We start from the raw sequence: 19,861 nt of genomic DNA on the forward strand, positions 1-19,861 counted from the left end.
CTGAACGCGGCAATACCAAATATGTGTATATTTGATTTTTTTTTTTATTATTGTTTTTTCAATGAGGCGAAAGGGGGGTGATTTAGGGTATGTTTCCACGTTCAGGAAACACTGCGTAGAGCCGCAGCGTCAAACACGCAGCGTCCAGATGTTACAGCATAGTGGAGGGGATTTCATGAAATCCCGTCTCCACTATGCATTAAAAGACGCATGCGTCAGACCCACGGAAACTGACATGCGGCGCGTCTTTTCAGAACGCAGCATGTCCTTACAACGCAAGAACAACGCAGGTGACCTGCCAGTGACCTCAGATTTGGTCAGGATTTCACCTGAGTAAAATCCTGACCAAATGCTGATGCAATCCTGAACGTGGACACATACCCTTAAACTTTAATGGTTTTTTTAAATCTTTTTCATATTTTCTTAAAACCCTTTTTTTTTTTTTTTACTTTTGCCATGCTTCAATGGCCTCCATGGGGGGCTAGAAGCTGGCACAACTCGATCGCCTCTGCTACATAGGAGCGAAGCTCAGATCGCTCCTATGTAGTAGAATTGTTGCATTGCTATGAGCGCCGACCACAGGGTGACATTTCCCGGCTTTGATTTGGTCTCACCGCCAGAGCCCGCATCAAAGCACGGGATCTGACCTCGGACATACTATACCGTCCGAGGTCAGAAAGGGGTTAAGGTGTTCCTTGTGAGGTAAAATGAGGCAGTAATGTGATTTTCCTGGTCAGTACAGTTACGTTGATTGCAAACTTGTATAGTTTACAATTGTGTTGCCATTTTCTGAGACCCCCTTTTTTTTTTTTTTTTTGCGAAATGCAAAGCATTTTAAGGCCTTGCTCACATGTTGATTATTTGGTGAGTTTTTTGTTTTTTTTCACCTCCGTATGTATAAGCCAAAATCAGGAGTGGGACATTCAGAGGAAAAGTATAATAGAAACATGTCACCACTTCTGTATTGATCACCCACTCCTGGTTTTCGCTTACACATACTGAGGTAAAATACTGACCAAATACTGAATGTGTTCACATGGCTTAAGAGCTGAAGAAGTGGCTGATTTCTGATTTGAATTGTAATACGGTATATCATATAACACTTTTTTTTTTTTTTTTTACTGTTTTTAGACAGAAAAGTTTTCATGGGTGGTCCAAAACTAACACTGATTTTAACCCCTTTCTGACCTTGGACGGGATAGTACGTCCGAGGTCAGAACCCCCGCTTTGATGCGGGCTCCAGTGGTGAGCCCGCATCAAAGCCAGGACATGTCAGCTGTTTTGAACAGCTGACATGTGCCCGCAATAGCGGCAGGTGAAATCGCGATTCACCCGCCGCTATTAACTAGTTAAATGCGGCTGCCAAACACAGACAGCGGCATTTAACCGGCGCTTCCGGCCATCGGGCCGGAAATGTGCGCATCGCCGACCCCCATCACATGATCGGGGGTCAGCGATGCTTCTGCATAGTAACCATAGAGGTCCTCGAGACCTCTATGGTTACTGATGCCGGTTTGCTGTGAGCGCCACCCTGTGGTCGGCGCTCATAGCAAGCCAGCAATTCAGCTACATAGCAGCGATCTGATGATCGCTGCTATGTAGCAGAGCCGATCGAGTTGTGCCAGCTTTCTAGCCTCCCATGGAGGCTATTGAAGCATGGCAAAAATTTAAAAAAAAATGTAAAAAAGAATATAAAAGTTTAAATAAAAAAAAATCAAGCCTACACATTTTTGGTATCGCCGCTTTCAGAATCGCCCGATCTATCAATAAAAAAAAAAAGCATTAACCTGATCGCTAAACAGTATAGCGAGAAAAAAATTTGAAACGTCAGAATTACGTTTTTAAGGTCGCCGCAACATTGTATTAAAATGCAATAACGGGCAATCAAAAGAACTTATCTGCACAAAAGTGATATCAATAAAAACGTCAGCTTGGAACGCAAAAAATAAGCCCTCAGCCGACCCCAGATCATGAAAAATGGAGACGCTACGGGTATCGGAAAATGGTGCATTTTATTTTTTTATTATTTTTTTTTTTTTTTTTAGCAAAGTTTGGAATTTTTTTTCACCACTTAGATTAGAGAGAACCTAGACATTTGGTGTCTATGAATTCGCAATGACCTGGAGAAACATAATGGCAGGTTAGTTTTAGCATTTAGTGAACCTAGCAAAAAAGCCAAACAAAAAATAAGTGTGGGATTGCAATTTTTTTTTGCAATTTCACCGCACTTGGAATTTTTTTCCCGTTTTCTAGTACACGACATGGTAAAACCAATGATGTCGTTCAAAAGTACAACTTGTCCCGCAAAAAAATAAGCCCTCACATGGCCATATTGATGGGAAAATAAAAAAAGTTATGGCTCTGGGAAGGAGGGGAGCGAAAAACGAACACTGAAAAACGGAAAATCCCAAGGTCATGAAGGGGTTAATCCTATATGTCTATCTATTTCACATAGTAATCTCTTATCTTTTCTGATATGCTTTAATTAAACAGTCCCTGCCATTCCCTCTCTAATCTGCTTTATTTTTTTTATTTTTTTTAATTATATTTCTGATTTCATGACGCTTGAGAATCTGCAAGTGCATCATGGTATTATCAAACAAGGTGTTATCAAAAGGAAAGGGCTGTGGTCACGGCCGCAGCCTCTGTCCCCACAATGAAACCGCATCAGTGAGTCACTGTGCAATATAGTTTTCAATGCACACTGACAGTGCCCTTTTTCGCCTTATCTGATAAGATGGGACAAGAGAACTAAGCAAGCAGGAAAAGCAGAGACCAGTTCTGCTCCGGAAACCTTACAATACACGCTATCGGTGCCCTCTCTTGCTGGCTCCTTCTTTCTCATCAGATATGGCGAGGGAGTGCACTGTCACTATGCATTGAAAAGGATATCCCACAGTGATAAGGGAGCATACGTCTGCATTGACAACCAAAGCATGCTCAGTAGAGCAGCGACTAACCCAGCCCCTGAACCGGACCTCACTGATGACAATTTATTTCAGGGTGGGGACAGAGGCTGCCGCAGTGACCGCAGCCTGTGTTTTCAGATGACTCCTTGTTTGAGTATCACAGCATGCATGGGGTATTCACAAACAAAATGTCATCAATCCGGAAGTAGGTAAATAAAAAATCTGATTAGAGAGAGAACAGCAGGGACTCTTTAACAAAAGTATATTTGAAAAGCAATTAGATTATTATAATAAATAGACATTAAGTAATCCATAGGATTTTCAGACCACCCTTTAAATATTTCTTAGTCCTCATAGGGAACATGAAGTTGCACTGGTTTAATCTGTTGTTCTATATAGACATGGGCAGCAGCTCTCACTTAATTGTCGCTGTCAATGGTTGATAGTGGCATTTAAGAGGTTAAACAGCAGCTAGTAGTGCTAACGGGCAATCACTGCCCAAATTCTGATGCCATTTTTAGATTACAGCCGGCATCTGCCCAGAATGGAGCAGGTTCAGCTTCTAAGCCCACTCCATACTCTCACCCCTACACCATAACATACGGACACTGGTTAAAGGGGCTATCCAGGGCTTATATATGGATGACCTATGCTTAGGATAAGTAATCAGCTTCAGATTGGAGGGGGTCCAGCACACCAACCAACCAACTACTATCACCTCCTGCTGCTGCCAAATGTACAGAGGACCTGTCAGTTTTTTCTGCCAAACCCACCATGAATCAGATACTTCTTGCGTGTTATGGAAGCCATTTATGTTTTACTTTTAAATGCAGTGGCATTACATACAAAACATACTTTGAACATTGGAGCTGGAACTATTCTTCACGGCAGTTTCTCATCACCTGGGAGAGACTGTGGGTCATGGAGATCGGGAAGGGGAGAATCTGTCAGAGTCCGGCCTTGGATTAGTCATCTGAGATGGCGGCAGCTTTTCAAAGTATGTTTTCTCCAACACACTGCAGCATACACAGCTGCACTAACACATCCAGTGTCAAATTTCTGCCGTCCAGGCAGCAGCAATCAGCTGACAGGTTCCTTTTGTGGAGTGTTATCACTAATACATGATCCCTGCCTCTAGTATTATGCTTCCCAGCCACTGTCATTTGCTCTTCACAGTGCCACTCCAGTCCTGATCCACCACCTTGTGACCGCAGCTTCTGACAAGAAGTCAGAGGTAATGGTCTCAAGCACTCAATGTAAGCCTGCGGGAACCACATTCTGGCCTCCTTATGGCTCTCATAGACTTGCATTGAGAAGTGACCTTCGTTCTCCCAGCAAACACTGGCCCTATCCGGCTCGTGACAACTAGCAGAAGAGGACTGGAGCAGCACCAGTAACGGAGAAAGATGGCGGCTGGTAAGTATTTCAATAGGTTCAAGGAACTTACACAAGTTATTCTACTTCACTGGTAAAATAAAATAATACACTGGAGTGATGCTTCAAGGCCCCCAATTTTACCAAAGTATTACTAATTATTTAATAGACTCCAATATTGCAGTGTTTGTGTGTACTGGATCATAGGTTTCAAGGAAACCTGACAGCTGATGCATGCTGTGCCCGATCCAATCCACAGGCAGCATATATCAGGTACGAGTACAGCCTGGTATGCTTGACTCAGAAACACACCAGCTTTTCAGAGAAAAACCTACTTTAACAGCTGCTGGGGACTGAGCAGCACTGTAGACTAGTCAGACTAGTGGGTCCCCAGCGGCTTCTTCCAACCTGCTGCTGGATCAGGCAGCATGCATCAGCTGTCAGGTTCCCTATAGGTACATTATGTGCGCTGATAAGAAATGTAAAGATCATTAAAATATATAAACAATTGCATATTTTTAAATATTGTATATTTGTGTAGTTTAAATAGCGCTCTTTTTACATAATGCAAATAGTGAAATCAAAATTGTTTATATATTCTGGTGTCACCACAGTTATACTGACCCACAGAATAAAGTCAGCATGTTATTTTAAAGGGAATCTATTACCAAGTTTTTACCACCCCACTTAAGAACAGTCTGGTGTAGAGACAGACCCTGATTCCAGCAATGTATCTCCTACTGGGCTGCTTGCTGCAGTTTTGATAAAATCCCTGTTTTATCTGATGCAGCTCTAGCAGTTCTCTGAATGCTGAGCCCTGTATAACCCTGCCCCCACCACCGATTAGCAGCATTCTGCTTATGCAATCAGTGACTGGAGCAGAGACAGAGCTTATAAATATGGAGGTCTACCTGGCAGCAGGTTTACTAGACCTCTAGTGATCTTTTGATGATAAAGCAGTGACTTTATCAAAACTACAACAATCAACCCAATAAGTGACAAATCACTAGATTCGGGGTCTCTGTCTCTACATTATGATGCTTTCAGATAAGGTGTCAAAAACCTGGTAACAGATTCCCTTAAAAGTGTTCACTGAAAAAACTGCTGCAGAAATGTGTTGTCATTTTGTCCATTCGCTATAGTGTAATCAGGCATAATTCTTTGTCTGCGATGTGTATCACACGGTTGCTGTCTGCATGTTTAATGTTGCCTTATATATTCACTAGCTTGAAGAACATAGAAGTCTCTTCTCCAACTAATTATGAAGTCCGAGTTAGAATGTTGGCTGCCCCCATAAATCCTTCTGACATAAACATGGTTCAAGGTGAGATGAACTAGTGTGGGTTGATCGTTTATTGAGCTGCCAGTCCTACAACTGACTACTCATAGAAGTGGAAAAATAGGTAAAATAGAATTAAAGGAGCTGGCCACTACTTTACATGTCAGTTTCATGTGACTTAAAGGGAATCTGCCAGTAGTGCTTTTTGTTTGTTTTTTTACCTCCTCTGAGAACAGCCTGATGTAATGAAAGATACCTTGAATCCAACGATGGATTTCTTAGCTTACAATTAGAGATTTTAGATTGAGCGATGAAGCAGAGAAAGCTGCCCCTGCCCACACCGGGCTCTCCATGTGCATAGTCCATAGACAGCGAGGTGCGCATCTCCTGCTTCCACTGATGGCACCTCAGATTCTCCCTCACTGATGGGAGTGGGCAGGGCTTGTCATGTGGGTCTGTCAGTGAGGACTTTATCCTTTAGCATTTATGGCAAAACCAGTAACTGAGTCTGGTAGTTGACAACATCTTTAATCACTTCAGTACAAAGATAAATGGCAAGAAAAGTGTCTGGCAGCATGTTATCATGTTATCTGTCATAAAAATGATGTGGAACTATCCCGATATGTTTAGTTGCATCTTCTGCTGATATATGCAGGAGCTACATTGGGTACTACAGGGTCGTCAGATGCCATCACTACAGCTAGTTATTGGCTGCAGCGGTAGCATCAGATGAACAGAAAGCACAAAAAGTGTCTGAGACTGGGGAAGCATTTGAAGCCTATGGTGCTGGGTGAATGCTGATGATGAGAAACTGCAGCTCAAAAAGATTGGATTGCAAAATACAACGCAGAAGACTCAGGACAGTTCCTAGACTTATTAGCTATATTGGTGCAGATGTTAGGTATGAGCACTAGAAGCAGTTATAAAGGAAGTTGGAAAGCTGATTCTTGCTGCCCGAACAACAGGCAGCATGAATCTCAGATTGGCTTCTTCATTTCAGACACCTAAGTTTTGCTCTGAAACTATAGCATTTTAGAGAAATCATACATTTTAAAAGAAAGCTGACTGGTGTCCCAACTTGGGTTGAGGGAGAGACTTATCACTCAAGGGAGGCCGGACTGGGAGAAGCACCCCTTGGGACTAGTGGCCAAAGTGTTGTCTCTGGTCTCCTTTTAAGTGTATGTTTTTTCTGATTAAAATGACAGTTAATGTCCGATTCATGCTAAACATGGTTCAGGCAGTTTGTATCATCTGTCAGGTTCTCGTTAGAGGTTGTGCACTATTTTATCATTGATGACTTATCCTTAGGATAGTCCAGTACAAAAAAGGAACAGCATCCCATCCAGGTGATGAAAGATTAAAAGAGCTTTATTCTGCCATGATGCAACGTTTCGACCATTATAGGTCTTTATCAAGCTTGATAAAGACCTATAATGGTCGAAACGTTGCATCATGGCAGAATAAAGCTCTTTTAATCTTTCATCACCTGGATGGGATGCTGTTCCTTTTTTGTACTGGACTGTGTATTCTTTCCATTTGGGCCATTGGACTGGAACATGCACCCCTGCATTGAACTGCTGTTGGCTGCTACTTATTTTTACTTATCCTTAGGATAGGTCATCAATGTCTGATCGGTCAGGGTCCGACACCTGATGATCAGCTCATTGATTTAGATAGTGGCCGCAGCCACGTACTGTACTCTGCTATCAGAAGACGGAGCAGCTCCACAATTGAGCATTTCCAGCCGGTGGCCACCGTCACTGAGAACAGCTGATCGGCGGGTGTGCCAGGTGTCGTACCTCGACCGATCAGTGATAAAATAGTGGACAACCTCTCTAAATTGTTGTGGGGAATTTGTACAGCAAGACCATACTTTTTATTTTTAAAGGTTTACAGTTAGTTTTTAAGAAATTAAACATTTAAAGGATTAAACTCAATACATTGTTTGTCTTTTGCAGGGACCTATGCACTGCTGCCTCCGCTACCAACAGTAGGGGGAAATGAAGGAGTAGGTGTGGTAGCTGAAGTTGGAAATCATGTATCTTCAGTTCGGCCTGGTGATTGGGTGATTCCAGTGGATGCCGGTCTAGGTAGGAAAGAAAAGAGAACACGAAAAAACTACATACAAGTCACCGTTCTTTGCTTTTTGTTGAGTAACACTAATTTCTTTTTTTTACCTTGGTAATGCTACTAAACCTCTCCAAACATAAAGACCAAGAGCACACACAGTTTTTTTTCAAGTGTGTTGACATAGCTGTGCACCATGCACCTTTGTATAGCTAGCTATCTGAAATCTTTCCTTTGCCTATTATGCAGTTGTCATTCAGATCTCCGCACAATTAAATCTTGATGTAAATGGTGGTTGTGGATCTGTATTTCTAAGCATGTTTGATACATTTTCTGTTATTTAAAGGGAACCCGTCAGCAGTTTTGGCCGATATAAGATGCGGTCACTGCCTTTCAGGGCTGATAGCATTCTATAATGCTGTAGATAAGCCCCCGATCCGACCTGCAAGATAAGAAAAATAAGTTCTATTATACTCACCCACGGGGGCAGTCCGGTCCGATGGGTGTCGCAGGTCTGGGTCCGGCGTCTCCCATCTTCTTGCGCCGCCGCCCTCCTGTTGCTTCATCACTCCCTGACATACGTGCTCCTGCGCAGGTGTACTTCTCTGCCCTGTTGAGGGTAGAGCAAAGTCTGCTTCAAAGACATTTTTTATAAATTAATAATTGCACCAAAAGAAAAAGGTGCTACAACGATATCTCCAAAACATATCATCTTTGATTTAAAACAGCAAAAATAATAAAAAGGCAGAGTAAACTCTAAGAAGGGCTAGAAAAATGACACTTGAAGACTATAAAACATACAGTAGTGTGAAAAAGTGTTTGCCCCCTCCTGATTTCCTATTCTTTTGCATACGTTTGGATTTCTTTTTCCCTTAATAATAAAGACCTTCATTTAAAAATTGCATTTTGTTTACTTGTGTTATCTGTACTAATATTTATTTGTTTGGTGATCTGAACCATTTAAGTGTGCAAACCTACAAAAGAATAGGAAATCAGGAAGGGGCAAACACTTTTTCACACAACTGTATAATACTACAGATAACAAAGTGTACATGTATAAACTGCATGATTAAAGTATGCACACAGTGGGTTGCGTAAGAAATTTCACCTTAGCAGTCTAGCAATAACAAAACAATCTTTTTGTACATTTAGTTGTGTGTGCAGCCCGTCTCTCCAATGCACATTTCACCCAACTTCGTCACATCCACCTTAATGTACTGACCTACCGGCGACTTCGCCAGATCCAGCTCCATTCTGCTCCTCTTCTCAGTGACTTTGCCGGAATTCAGAGTAGATCACTCTATGCGTGAGCCGGAAGTCTTTTATGATATAAGTCTATGGAGCCTCATTCTGACACCCCGTAGGCTTACATTGGAAAAGCCACTTCCAGACAACGCAGAGCGCAGCGTGACTCGGACTGCAGATGAGTGATGTCACTCAAAAGAGGAGCGGAGCAGTACTAGATCTTGGATAAGGCAGCGGTAGGTGAGTACATTAACACATAAGGCTGTGCGTGCACGTTCCGGATTTTTTGCATTTTTTTCGCGTTTTTTTTCGCTATAAAAACTCGATAAAACCACGAAGAAAAACGCTCACATTAAGCATCCTATTAAAAAAATGCAATCCGCATTTTGTATGCACATGCTGCGTTTTTTTCCTGAGCGGAAACGCATTCCGGAAAAAAACGCAGCATGTTCATTAATTTGCGGAATCACGGGGATTCCGAACACATGGGAATGCATTGATCCGCTTACTTCCCGCATGTGGCTATGCCCACCAAGAGGGAAGTAAGCGGATCATGTGCGGTGGTACCCAGGGTGGAGGAGAGGAGGCTGTCCTCCACGGACTGGTCACCATATAATTGTTACAAAAATATAATTAAAAAAAATCGTGATATTCTCACCTTCCAGTGGTCCCCGGAGTCCTCCCGGCTCTCAGCAGTGCACGCGGCGGCTTCCGTTCCCAGGGATGCTGTGTGTGAAGGACCTGGGATGACATCGCTGTCACGTGACCGTGATGTCATCCCAGGTCCTTCGCACACTGCATCCTAGCGGCCGCGTGCACTGCTGAGGAGATCGAGTGACGTCGGAAGGTGAGAATTACTATTTTTTAAATTTTTTTGTATTTTTAACATTAGATCTTTTTACTATTGATGCTGCATAGGCAGCAGCTCCAAAGTAAAAAGTTGGTCACACTTGTCAATCTGTCAATCAGTTTTGCAAGCAATGCTACAGATCGCTTGGAAAACTCTAGCATTCTGCAATCTAATTACGCTTGTAAAACGCTAGTGTTTAGCTGGAAAACGCATGCCAATTCCGCATGCGATATACCCGCGGCAGGAGTTGTGGAATAGCCTTACACTACATACCCATATACACAAATTTATTTAAAAAACTGGGAGGTATTCTTTAACTCCTGGAGGATTACATATACTGGTTACAAATATTTCCACTTCTTAATTCTAGTTATGCCTGTATGTATCAGGGCTGTGGAGTCTGAGTCAGTGTCCACGTTGGTATGTATAATGTCTGTATAATGTGGACAGACTCCTAAAAGATATAATAAATTGGGTGCAGTTTGTGCTGTAAATGTTTTTATTATAATTTGGGAAAGTTTTGAAATGTCCTATTAATGGCTGTTCTGTTTCTGATCTAAGGATCTTTGCTTTTAGATGAGACGAATCTGTGCTGCACTTTATGTACAGTTATATGAAAAAGTTTGGGCACCCCTATTAATCTTAAGCTTAATGTTTTATAAAAATAGGTTTTTTTTGCAACAGCTATTTCAATTTCATATATCTACTAACTGTTGGACACAGTAATGTTTCTGCCTTGAAATGAAGTTTATTGTACTAACAGAAAATGTGCAATCTGCATTCAAACAAAATTTGACAGGTGCATAAGTATGGGCACCCTTATCATTTTCTTGTTTTAAATACTCCTACCTACGTTTTACTGACTTTCTAAAGCACTTTTTGGTTTTGTAACCTCATTGAGCTTTGAACTTCATAGCCAGGTGTATACAATCATGAGAAAAGCTACTTAAAGTGGCCACTTGCAAGTTGTTCTCCTGTTTGAATCTCCTCTGAAGAGTGGCATCATGGGCTCCTCAAAACAACTGTCAAATGATCTGAAAACAAAGATTATTCAACATAGTTGTTCAGGGGAAGGATACAAAAAGCTGTCTCAGAGATTTAACCTGTCAATTTCCACTGTGAGGAACATAGTAAGGAAATGGAAGAACACAGGTACAGTTCTTGTTAAGGCCAGAAGTGGCAGGCCAAGAAAAGCATCAGAAAGGCAGAGAAGAAGAATGGTGAGATCAGTCAAAGACAATCCTCAGACCACCTCCAGAGAGCTGCAGCATCAACTTGCTGCAGATGGTGTCACTGTGCATCGGTCATCTATACAACGCACTTTGCACAAGGAGAAGCTGTATGGGAGAGCGATGCGAAAGAAGCCGTTTCTGCAAGCACGCCACAAACAGAGTCGACTGAGGTATGCAAAAGCACATTTGGAGAAGCCAATTTCTTTTTGGAAGAAGGTCCTGTGGACTGATGAAACCAAGATTGAGTTGTTTGGTCATACAAAAAGGCGTTATGCATGGCGGCAAAAAAACACAGCATTCCAAGAAAAACACTTGCTACCCACAGTACAATTTGGTGGAGGTTCCATCATGCTTTGGGGCTGTGTGGCCAATGCCGGCACCGGGAATCTTGTTAAAGTTGAGGGACGCATGGATTCCTCTCAGTATCCGCAGATTCTTGACAATAATGTTCATGAATCGGTGACAAAGTTGAAGTTATGCAGGGGATGGATCTTTCAGCAAGACAATGATCCAAAACACAGCTCCAAATCTACTCAGGCATTCATGCAGAGGAACAATTACACTGTTCTGGAATGGCCATCCCAGTCCCCAGACCTGAATATCATTGAACATCTGTGGGATCATTTGAAGAGGGATGTCCATGCTCGGCGACCATCAAACTTAACTGAACTGGAATTGTTTTGTAAAGAGGAATGGTCAAAAATACCTTCATCCAGGATCCAGGAACTCATTAAAAGCTACAGGAAGCGACTAGAGGCTGTTATGTTTGCAAAAGGAGGATCTACTAAATATTAATGTCACTTTTCTGGTGAGGTGTCCATACTTATGCACCTGTCAAATTTTGTTTGAATGCAGATTGCACATTTTCTATTAGTACAATAAACCTCATTTCAAGGCAGAAACATTACTGTGTCCAACAGTTATTAGATATATGAAACTGAAATAGCTGTTGCAAAAAACCCAATTTTTATAAAACATTAAGCTTAAGATTAATAGGGGTGCCCAAACTTTTTCATATAACTGTACATGCTCAGTAGTGAGGCAGTGCTGTGGAGTCGGTTTGGCTTACCGACTCCACAGCCCTGGTATGTAGTGCAGTCACTAAATGTAGACCAGAGTGTTGTCATCATTCACTGACCACAAAAAAAATGTCTTGAAAATGGTGAGAAACTGAGACTCCAAATACAATAATGAAGTTACATTACAGGGGTTATCCGGGACTTTTATTTTTTCCTATGGGGCTAAGAGCTTACAGGCAGGTTGTTGCAAACTATGTGTCTGTTGTGCCCGGTGACAATCTCTGGTGGCTCAGAGCAGTCACGGACCTCTCCTGCTGACGATCTGCTGTTTCATGTCAGCTCTTGTCAACAGAGAAACTCTTCCTCTCCCGGGTTACTCTGTCAACGCGGGATCACTGCGAACATAATGTTTGAAAGCTGATTGATAGTGACGCCACATTGTCAGGGCAGAAGAGAAGAAGCTGCTCTATCTACGTGACATCACCAGATGCCCCAAAATTGCCATCAGGAGCAGTCCATGACCACTTGAGCTGGCAGAGATTAGCGCCAAGCACAACAGGCAGGTAGTTAGCAGCTACCTGCCTGTAAGTTCTTGGCTCCATAGGAAAAAATAAGTAAGGTCCCAGATAACACCTTTAAACAGTTTTCTGTGAATTAAGGATGCTGTAGAGCAGGGGTCCCCAACCTGTAGCTCGGGAGCCACATGTGGCTCACTGTCCCATGAATTGTGGCTCGTGGCTTTCTGCCAGCTTGGTGCATTAGCTCCAGATTTAGTAAACTGGTATGAAGAGCACATCTCAAAATGGTGAACTTTGTGAGTAGCCCTGCACAGAAGAGCAGATCTGGGTACACATCTACTGGTTTTGGGGGTTTAGAGATAATTTAACTATGGTACGCTGGAGACAGGATGATACTACCAGTCAGAGGAGGTGCGTGAAGATGAATGTCTCTGTGTTTAGATTGCGGGATGAGAGAATGCTGAATGTGGTGGGAGCCCCTGGATCTTAGTATACTGCTTCGGGGTGATTTGTGTGGAAAAGCTTTGGTTATCATTATACCCGTAATGGGGGCTTTGGTTGCCAATACTGTGAGGAAAAAGCAAATTTTGTATATATTTTTTTTTTTTTAAAGGGAACCTGTCACCACGTTTTTGGAAGATGGGATAAAAATAGCGTTAAATAGGGGCAGAGGTGGGCGTTACATTAGTGTGTGTGTTATGCGTTTATTACCCACCTAAGTTGCCGAAATAACTTTGCAAAGTCTCCGTTTTCGCCTGTCAATCAGGCTGGTCAGGTCACATGGGCGTGGTGTCTTCCCCCAGATTTGGCGTAGTTTTCCGTTGGTGGCGTAGTGGTGTGCGCATGCCCAAAGCCCGGAATCCTCTTCCAGGGGATTTAAAATAGCGCGGTGTTCGTTATTGCATTGGTGATTGGTGGGCGCGGCCATCTTCCTTTGGCCGCGCGTGCGCAGAAGCGGCGCTCTGCTGGCCGCGGCTTCAGGAAAATGGCCGCGGGATGCCGCGCGTGCGCAGATGGATATCGCGGCGGCCATTTTCCTGAAGCCGCGGCCAGCAGAGCGCCGCTTCTGCGCACGCGCGGCCAAAGGAAGATGGCCGCGCCCACCGATCACCAATGCAATAACGAACACCGCGCTATTTTAAATCCCCTGGAAGAGGATTCCGGACTTTGGGCATGCGCACACCACTACGCCACCAACGGAAAACTACGCCAAATCTGGGGGAAGACACCACGCCCATGCGACCTGACCAGCCTGATTGACAGGCGAAAACGGAGACTTTGCAAAGTTATTTCGGCAACTTAGGTGGGTAATAAACGCATAACACACACACTAATGTAACGCACACCTCTGCCCCTATTTAACGCTATTTTTATCCCATCTTCCAAAAACGTGGTGACAGGTTCCCTTTAAGTATAAATGTATAAACACTGTAGATACCACACAAATTAAAAAAGAAACAAAGCATTGATCCAGAGGATACAAAGAATTTATAAGTGTAATAATGCGGGAGTTGTTGTGATAATTAAGACATGCTGTTTCTACCTTTAGTCTGCCCACGTGGTCACCCATAGACCCTGTGCCACTTTGTGTGTAGGTGTTATTGAGATACATCTAAGTGTCCCTTCTTCCACTCAGGTAAGCCCCATCGACATCGTAGTGATACATTTTCTGCATCAGTGGAGGAAGGGCATGCGTTGGATTTCTTGTGAACATTGTATCCAATGAGCCAGAGGCCATGAAATAGAAGCAGTATTTCATAGCCACATCATTGGAACCTGGTACTGTTACCGAAATGGCTGCATGTGTTCACCGCTCAAGCAACTTAGCAGAAAACTAAGTTGTAGACACCCCATCCCTATATGCCAGAAGCAGTGATCCAGATGAAGGCATATTATCCAGTCTGCTAGTCTTGTCTTGCTGCACACATACGGCATTGTTACACCTTTCTTTGTTTATTCTATCATTCATTCATTTTTGTTTAATTTTCACTTTGAAAAGAAATTGGTGAAAAATAATGAAAGAAATTTTCCAAAATAACAGCACATTGATTTACAGGCACATGGTGTACAGAGGGCTTATTCAGTGAGCAGGCCCTGGTGCGGGTCCAAAGTGACATATCTGTGGTTGGCGCAGCGACTTTGAGTGTTAACCCTTGCACTGCTTACAGACTGCTCTCTGATTATGAGACTCTTCGACCAGGTAAAAAGCGGCAAGCTGGAAATATTTAGAACGACCAACTGTATGTGGTAGAATGCATTTTCCATTCTTCTCCTTTTATGTCGTCCTTCACAGGGGACACGGTAATACAGAATGCCAGCAACAGTGGCGTTGGACAGGCTGTTATACAGATTGCAGCTTCTTTGGGTATCACTACTATTAATGTTGTACGAGACAGGTATGTTTATAAAGATACTGTTTGATATTCTGAAAATAAAGTAAATGATCAGCATAAATAACTCATTAAATATGTGCAGGCCAGATCTCCAAAGCTTGGAGGAAAGACTTCGGGAATTAGGAGCCGACCATGTGATCACTGAAGAACAACTGCGAAGGCCAGAAATGAAAGATCTGTTTAAGGTAAGAGAAACCTCCACATTTGATCTGGAGACTGACGCATAAATTACTATCCCCCCAAATGCCACATAAAAGTCGTTGAAAAACAGATTTCAGAGATCTGCTGACTAGTGATGGGTGCAAGTGCTCGTTACACAAGTGATGGGTGCAAGTGCTCGTTACTCAAGTTTGCTAAGGGTGCTCGGGTATGCACCGAGTATTGCGGGTGCTTGAGTGACATGTTCAAGTCCCTGCACCCACATGTTTCATGACTGTTAGACAGCCACAAAACATGAGGGGATTGCTCATTTATGTCAGGTAATCCCTGCAAGTTTTATGGCTGTCTAATAGCCATGAAACTTGTTTGAGTCCCAACGCCCACATATTACTCTGTGCAAACCCGAGTAACGAGTACTTCCGCTCATCAGTACTGGTGACCACTTAATGTGTATGGGGCCATCCCACCTCTAAGAATTGAGTGGTTGAAAGTCAAATACAGTATATACTCAAGTCATGGTCGGCGGGGGGGTCAGCGGGTGAGGGGGAGCGACGACTATCACATACTCACCTGATCCTGGTCTCCGGCGCCGGCAGCTTCTTCCCCTGTTAAGCGGTCACGTGGTACCGCTCATTAAAGTAATGAATACGGACTCCGCTCCCATAGGGGTGTAGCCACATATTCAGTACTGTAATGAGCGGTACCAGTGACCGCTGAACAGAGGAAGAAGCTGCGGGCGCCGGAGACCATCTGTCCGAGAGAAGCTGCCAGGAACTGCGCCGGGAGCAGGTGAGTATTTCATATTCACCTTTCCTCGTTCCACCGCCGCCCCATCTTCCGCGTCCTCTGCAGTGACTGTTCAGGTCAGAGGGCGCGATGACGTGTTGGTGTGCGTGCCGCCCTCTGCCTGATCAGTCAGTGCAGAGAGACGGGACGCTGAGGAGCAGCGGGCAACGACGAGAGGTGAGTATGTCTTTTTTTTTTTGCAGCAGCAGCAGCATTACATGTGGCACATTTTTATATGGAGCATCTTATGGGGCCATAAAGAACTGTATGGAGCATTCTATGTGGCACATTGTTATATGGAGCATCTATGGGGCCATACACTATGTTCCAAATTATTATGCAAATGATATTTTTCTGCGATTTTCTTAAATGGTCGGTACAAATGACAATCGGTCTAATAAAAGTCATCACCCATTAGAGTATGCATCAAATTTTATTGAAGAAACCACCCAATGATAACAGTATAATCTCCAAAATGAACAAAAACTCAAAACGCACTGTTACAAATTATTAGGCACAGTAGAATTTCTAAACATTTGATATGTTTTAAAGAACTCAAAATGCTCATTTGTAGAATTTGCAGCATTAGGAGGTCACATTCACTGAACAAAAAGCTATTTAACTCCAAAACATCCTAACAGACCAAGTTACATGTTAACATAGGACCCCTTCTTTGATATCACCTTCACATTTCTTGCATCCATTGAACTTGTGAGTTTTTGGAGAGTTTCTGCTTGTATTTCTTTGCATGAAGTCAGAATAGTCTCCCAGAGCTGCTGTTTTGATGTGAACTGCCTCACACTCTCATAGATCTTTTGCTTGATGATACTCCAAAGGTTCTCTATAGGGTTGAGATCAGGGGAAGTTTATCTCTTTTAATGCCCATAACAGCCAATTATGGAGGTATCCTTTGCAGCATGACATGGTGCATTGTCATGTATGAAGATGATTTTGCTCCAGAAGGCATGTTTATGCTTTTTACACCATGGAAGAAAGTTGTCAGTCAGAAACTCCATATACTTTGCAGAGGTCATTTTCACACCTTTAGGAACCTTAAAGGGCCCTACCAGCTGTTTCCTCATGATTCCGGCCCAAAGCATGACTCCTTCACCTCCTTGATGACGTTGCAGCCTTGTTGGGACATGGTGGCCATCCACCTCGACACTCATCAGTAAATAAGACTGTTTGAAAATTAGTCTTCATGTCTTGGCTCAATGCAACCGTTTCTGCTTGTGAACACTGTTTAGAGGTGGCCAAATAGTAGGTTTATGCACCACAGCAAGCCTTTGAAGGATCCTACACCTTGAGGTTCGAGGGACTCCAGAGGCACCAGCAGCTTCAAATAACCGTTTGCTGCTTTGTAATGGTATTTTGGCAGTTGCTCTCTTAATCCAATGAATTTGTCTGGCAGAAACCTTCCTCATTATGCCTTTATCTGCATGAACTCTGTCTGTGATCTGTTTCAGTCACAAATCTCTTCATAGTATGAGGATCACTCTTAAGTTTTAGTGAAATATCTAATGTTTTCATACCTAGTCCAAGGTATTGCACTATTTAACGCTTTTCAGCAACAGAGAGATCCTTTTTATTTCCCATATTGCTTGAAACCTGTGGCCTGCTTAATAATGTGGAACATCATTTTTAAGTAGTTTTCCTTTAATTAGAATCACCTGGAAAACTAATTATCACGTGTTTAAGATTGATTTCAGTGATCCATTGAGCCCTGAGACACAATACCATCCACGAGTTTATTTGAAAAACAAAACAATTAAATCTTTGTGACACTTAAATCCAATTTGCATAATAATTTGGAACACAGTGTAATGAACTGTATGGAGCATTATATGTGGCACATTTTTATATGGAGCATCTTATGGGGCCATAATCAATATTTGTGCAGCATTATATGGGGCATATTTTAATATGGAGCATCTTATGGGGCCCATCATGAACTGTATGGAGCATTATATGGGGCTCCTGATTCAATATGAATATTCAAAAACACTTAACCTACTGATGTCTCAATTAATTTTACTTTTTTTGGTATCTATTTTTATTTTTTACATTTACTGGTAGCTGCTGCATTTTCCACCCTAGGCTTATACTCGAGTCATTAAGTTTTCCCAGTTTTTTGTTGCAAAATTAGGGGTCTCGGCTTATACTCGAGTATATACGGTACCCGCTTTACTTATATTTTCAGGGGAAATAAGCTGCTGACTGAGGTGTGTGGCAGTAGCTTTCTCCTTTCCTTATTGAAAACACATGGACACCTGGTCAAGCTGGCCCTTTATGTAGACGATAATAGAGATGGCAGTTAGTTGAACAAGTGTTTGGGGGACATGTCTCATGGCTATATTGGGAGACAGCAGTCATTGATCTGTTTCTTACAGAATTGCCCACGTCCGCGATTGGCATTAAACTGTGTTGGTGGAAAAAGCACAACTGAAATGTTACGTCATTTGGAGTAAGTATATTCATCTGCATTATTGGAATAGCATAAGGGTGTAGTTGTAATTATATCATTTGTCTGTACTGTCTCATGGTAAAATATGACCATAAAATATCTTATTAATCTTATCTCAATATTGAGAAATATTGTCTAATTATATGTCTAGTAGACCAGAATAAACTTGTATAGATTAACTCTTTATATTTGATAGGTGAAGAAAGATTAGTTTTTTTTAAGTCACTTATTTTTTTGTCTAGTGATATTCAAAACAGTTTTTGAGCCAAATTTGTTCAAAAATGGAGCACATGGTTCTTGAATTTGGCACAAAGTGAAAAAGTCTTCAAAGGGGTTGCCAGGGTGATTTGCATACTGACGGCCACATTCCGACTTGACATGTCCAGTCTTGCTTAATTCCCTTGTATTGAGTGAGGCCGCACAAGTCTGGTCGGCACGTGACCGCCATGTATTCCTGTATGTCTGCGGTGTGGTGCGTTTTTCAGTTTTCCCTGTCTGTGCTTTTTGTGGGGATTGGTGTGTGGTCTCTTCACTGGGTTGGCGGGTGGTGGTTTCAGCTTAGGGCTGAAACAGGAGTCAGGGTCAGGCCTGGCGGCCCAGACATGCACACCTTTAGTGTAACTTCTGGGAAAGGGACAGACAGGGTTTCCCTAGCCTGAGCGATATAGCAGGGACCCGGGTAACCAGCCTTAGTCTACCCAGTACTCCTGTGACATTATAATAGGCCCAAAAGAAAAACGCACCACGCCGCAGACATACAGGAATACACTATAATGTGCACAGGGCAAAACAAATACAAATATAGGAAGGAGGAATATGACAAAGGATACTACACCACCAGATACGATATTCCTCCAACAAGACCACCACTCCAGACCGGAACCACTAGGCACAAAGCAAAAGCTATAATCGGCGACGCCCAAAGTCCAGCGCGACTATTTAAAGGCCGTGGGCGTGACCCAGCCTCCAACCTGATTACCAGCTAGATTAACCCTGAGCAAGCTGAATAAAATCTAGCCGACGCCACTGAGCGTGTAGTGGACGTAAGTGGAATTACTGCTGTCTGTTGGACGCCCTAGTGTGAACAGCGTCCGACATGACAGATGAATTGGCTTCTGTGTTTTTCTTAGAAATTTTAAGCAAATGGGAAGCCATGAATTATCTGAAAAATAAATGTCATGACCTTCATAAGGTTGTAGTTTGGCTATTAAACAATATTGCTCATGTAGCCACCACTGGCACCCTAACTGATCATAAGAGCAGGCTCCATTTTTAATTGTTGCAGTCGTCACATATGCGGACTAGGGCACTATTTTATTGTTTTTGGGACTAATGGAGAGTGCACTCAGTCTCCTAGTCTGTGCGTGCAGATATAACAAGGGTTGTCTGGTTTTAAGTTACCAGCCTGCAGTCACTCTGTGATTTGAGGATTCCTGGATGCCGTGAGTGGTTGGCGTTTGATCCCATGTATGTGATTTGCATACATGCGGTCACTTGCTGATTTAGATGCAAGTGTGATCAAGGCCGGGTACAGTCCAGTCGGAATATGGATGCAAGTATTCAAAT

At 42.8% G+C, this 19,861-nt stretch overlaps 1 protein-coding gene across 3 annotated transcripts in view; it reads left to right on the top strand.

The window, feature by feature from the left end:
• MECR (mitochondrial trans-2-enoyl-CoA reductase) overlaps positions 1-19,861 on the top strand; it is a 128,071-nt gene that overhangs the window by 21,918 nt on the left and 86,292 nt on the right. For 2 of the 3 annotated variants that reach the window (XM_077295729.1, XM_077295731.1), the window contains exons 2-7: positions 5,510-5,607; positions 7,521-7,652; positions 14,550-14,693; positions 14,787-14,889; positions 14,969-15,071; positions 18,222-18,295. In XM_077295729.1, the coding sequence (XP_077151844.1) occupies positions 5,510-5,607; positions 7,521-7,652; positions 14,550-14,693; positions 14,787-14,889; positions 14,969-15,071; positions 18,222-18,295 (654 nt within the window). The remainder of the gene's footprint in view (positions 1-5,509; positions 5,608-7,520; positions 7,653-14,549; positions 14,694-14,786; positions 14,890-14,968; positions 15,072-18,221; positions 18,296-19,861) is intronic. The other variant, XM_077295730.1, reaches the window with a different exon arrangement.

The sequence above is a fragment of the Ranitomeya variabilis genome, chromosome 3, assembly GCF_051348905.1.
Source record: "Ranitomeya variabilis isolate aRanVar5 chromosome 3, aRanVar5.hap1, whole genome shotgun sequence".
Classification (NCBI taxonomy): Eukaryota; Metazoa; Chordata; class Amphibia; order Anura; family Dendrobatidae; genus Ranitomeya; species Ranitomeya variabilis.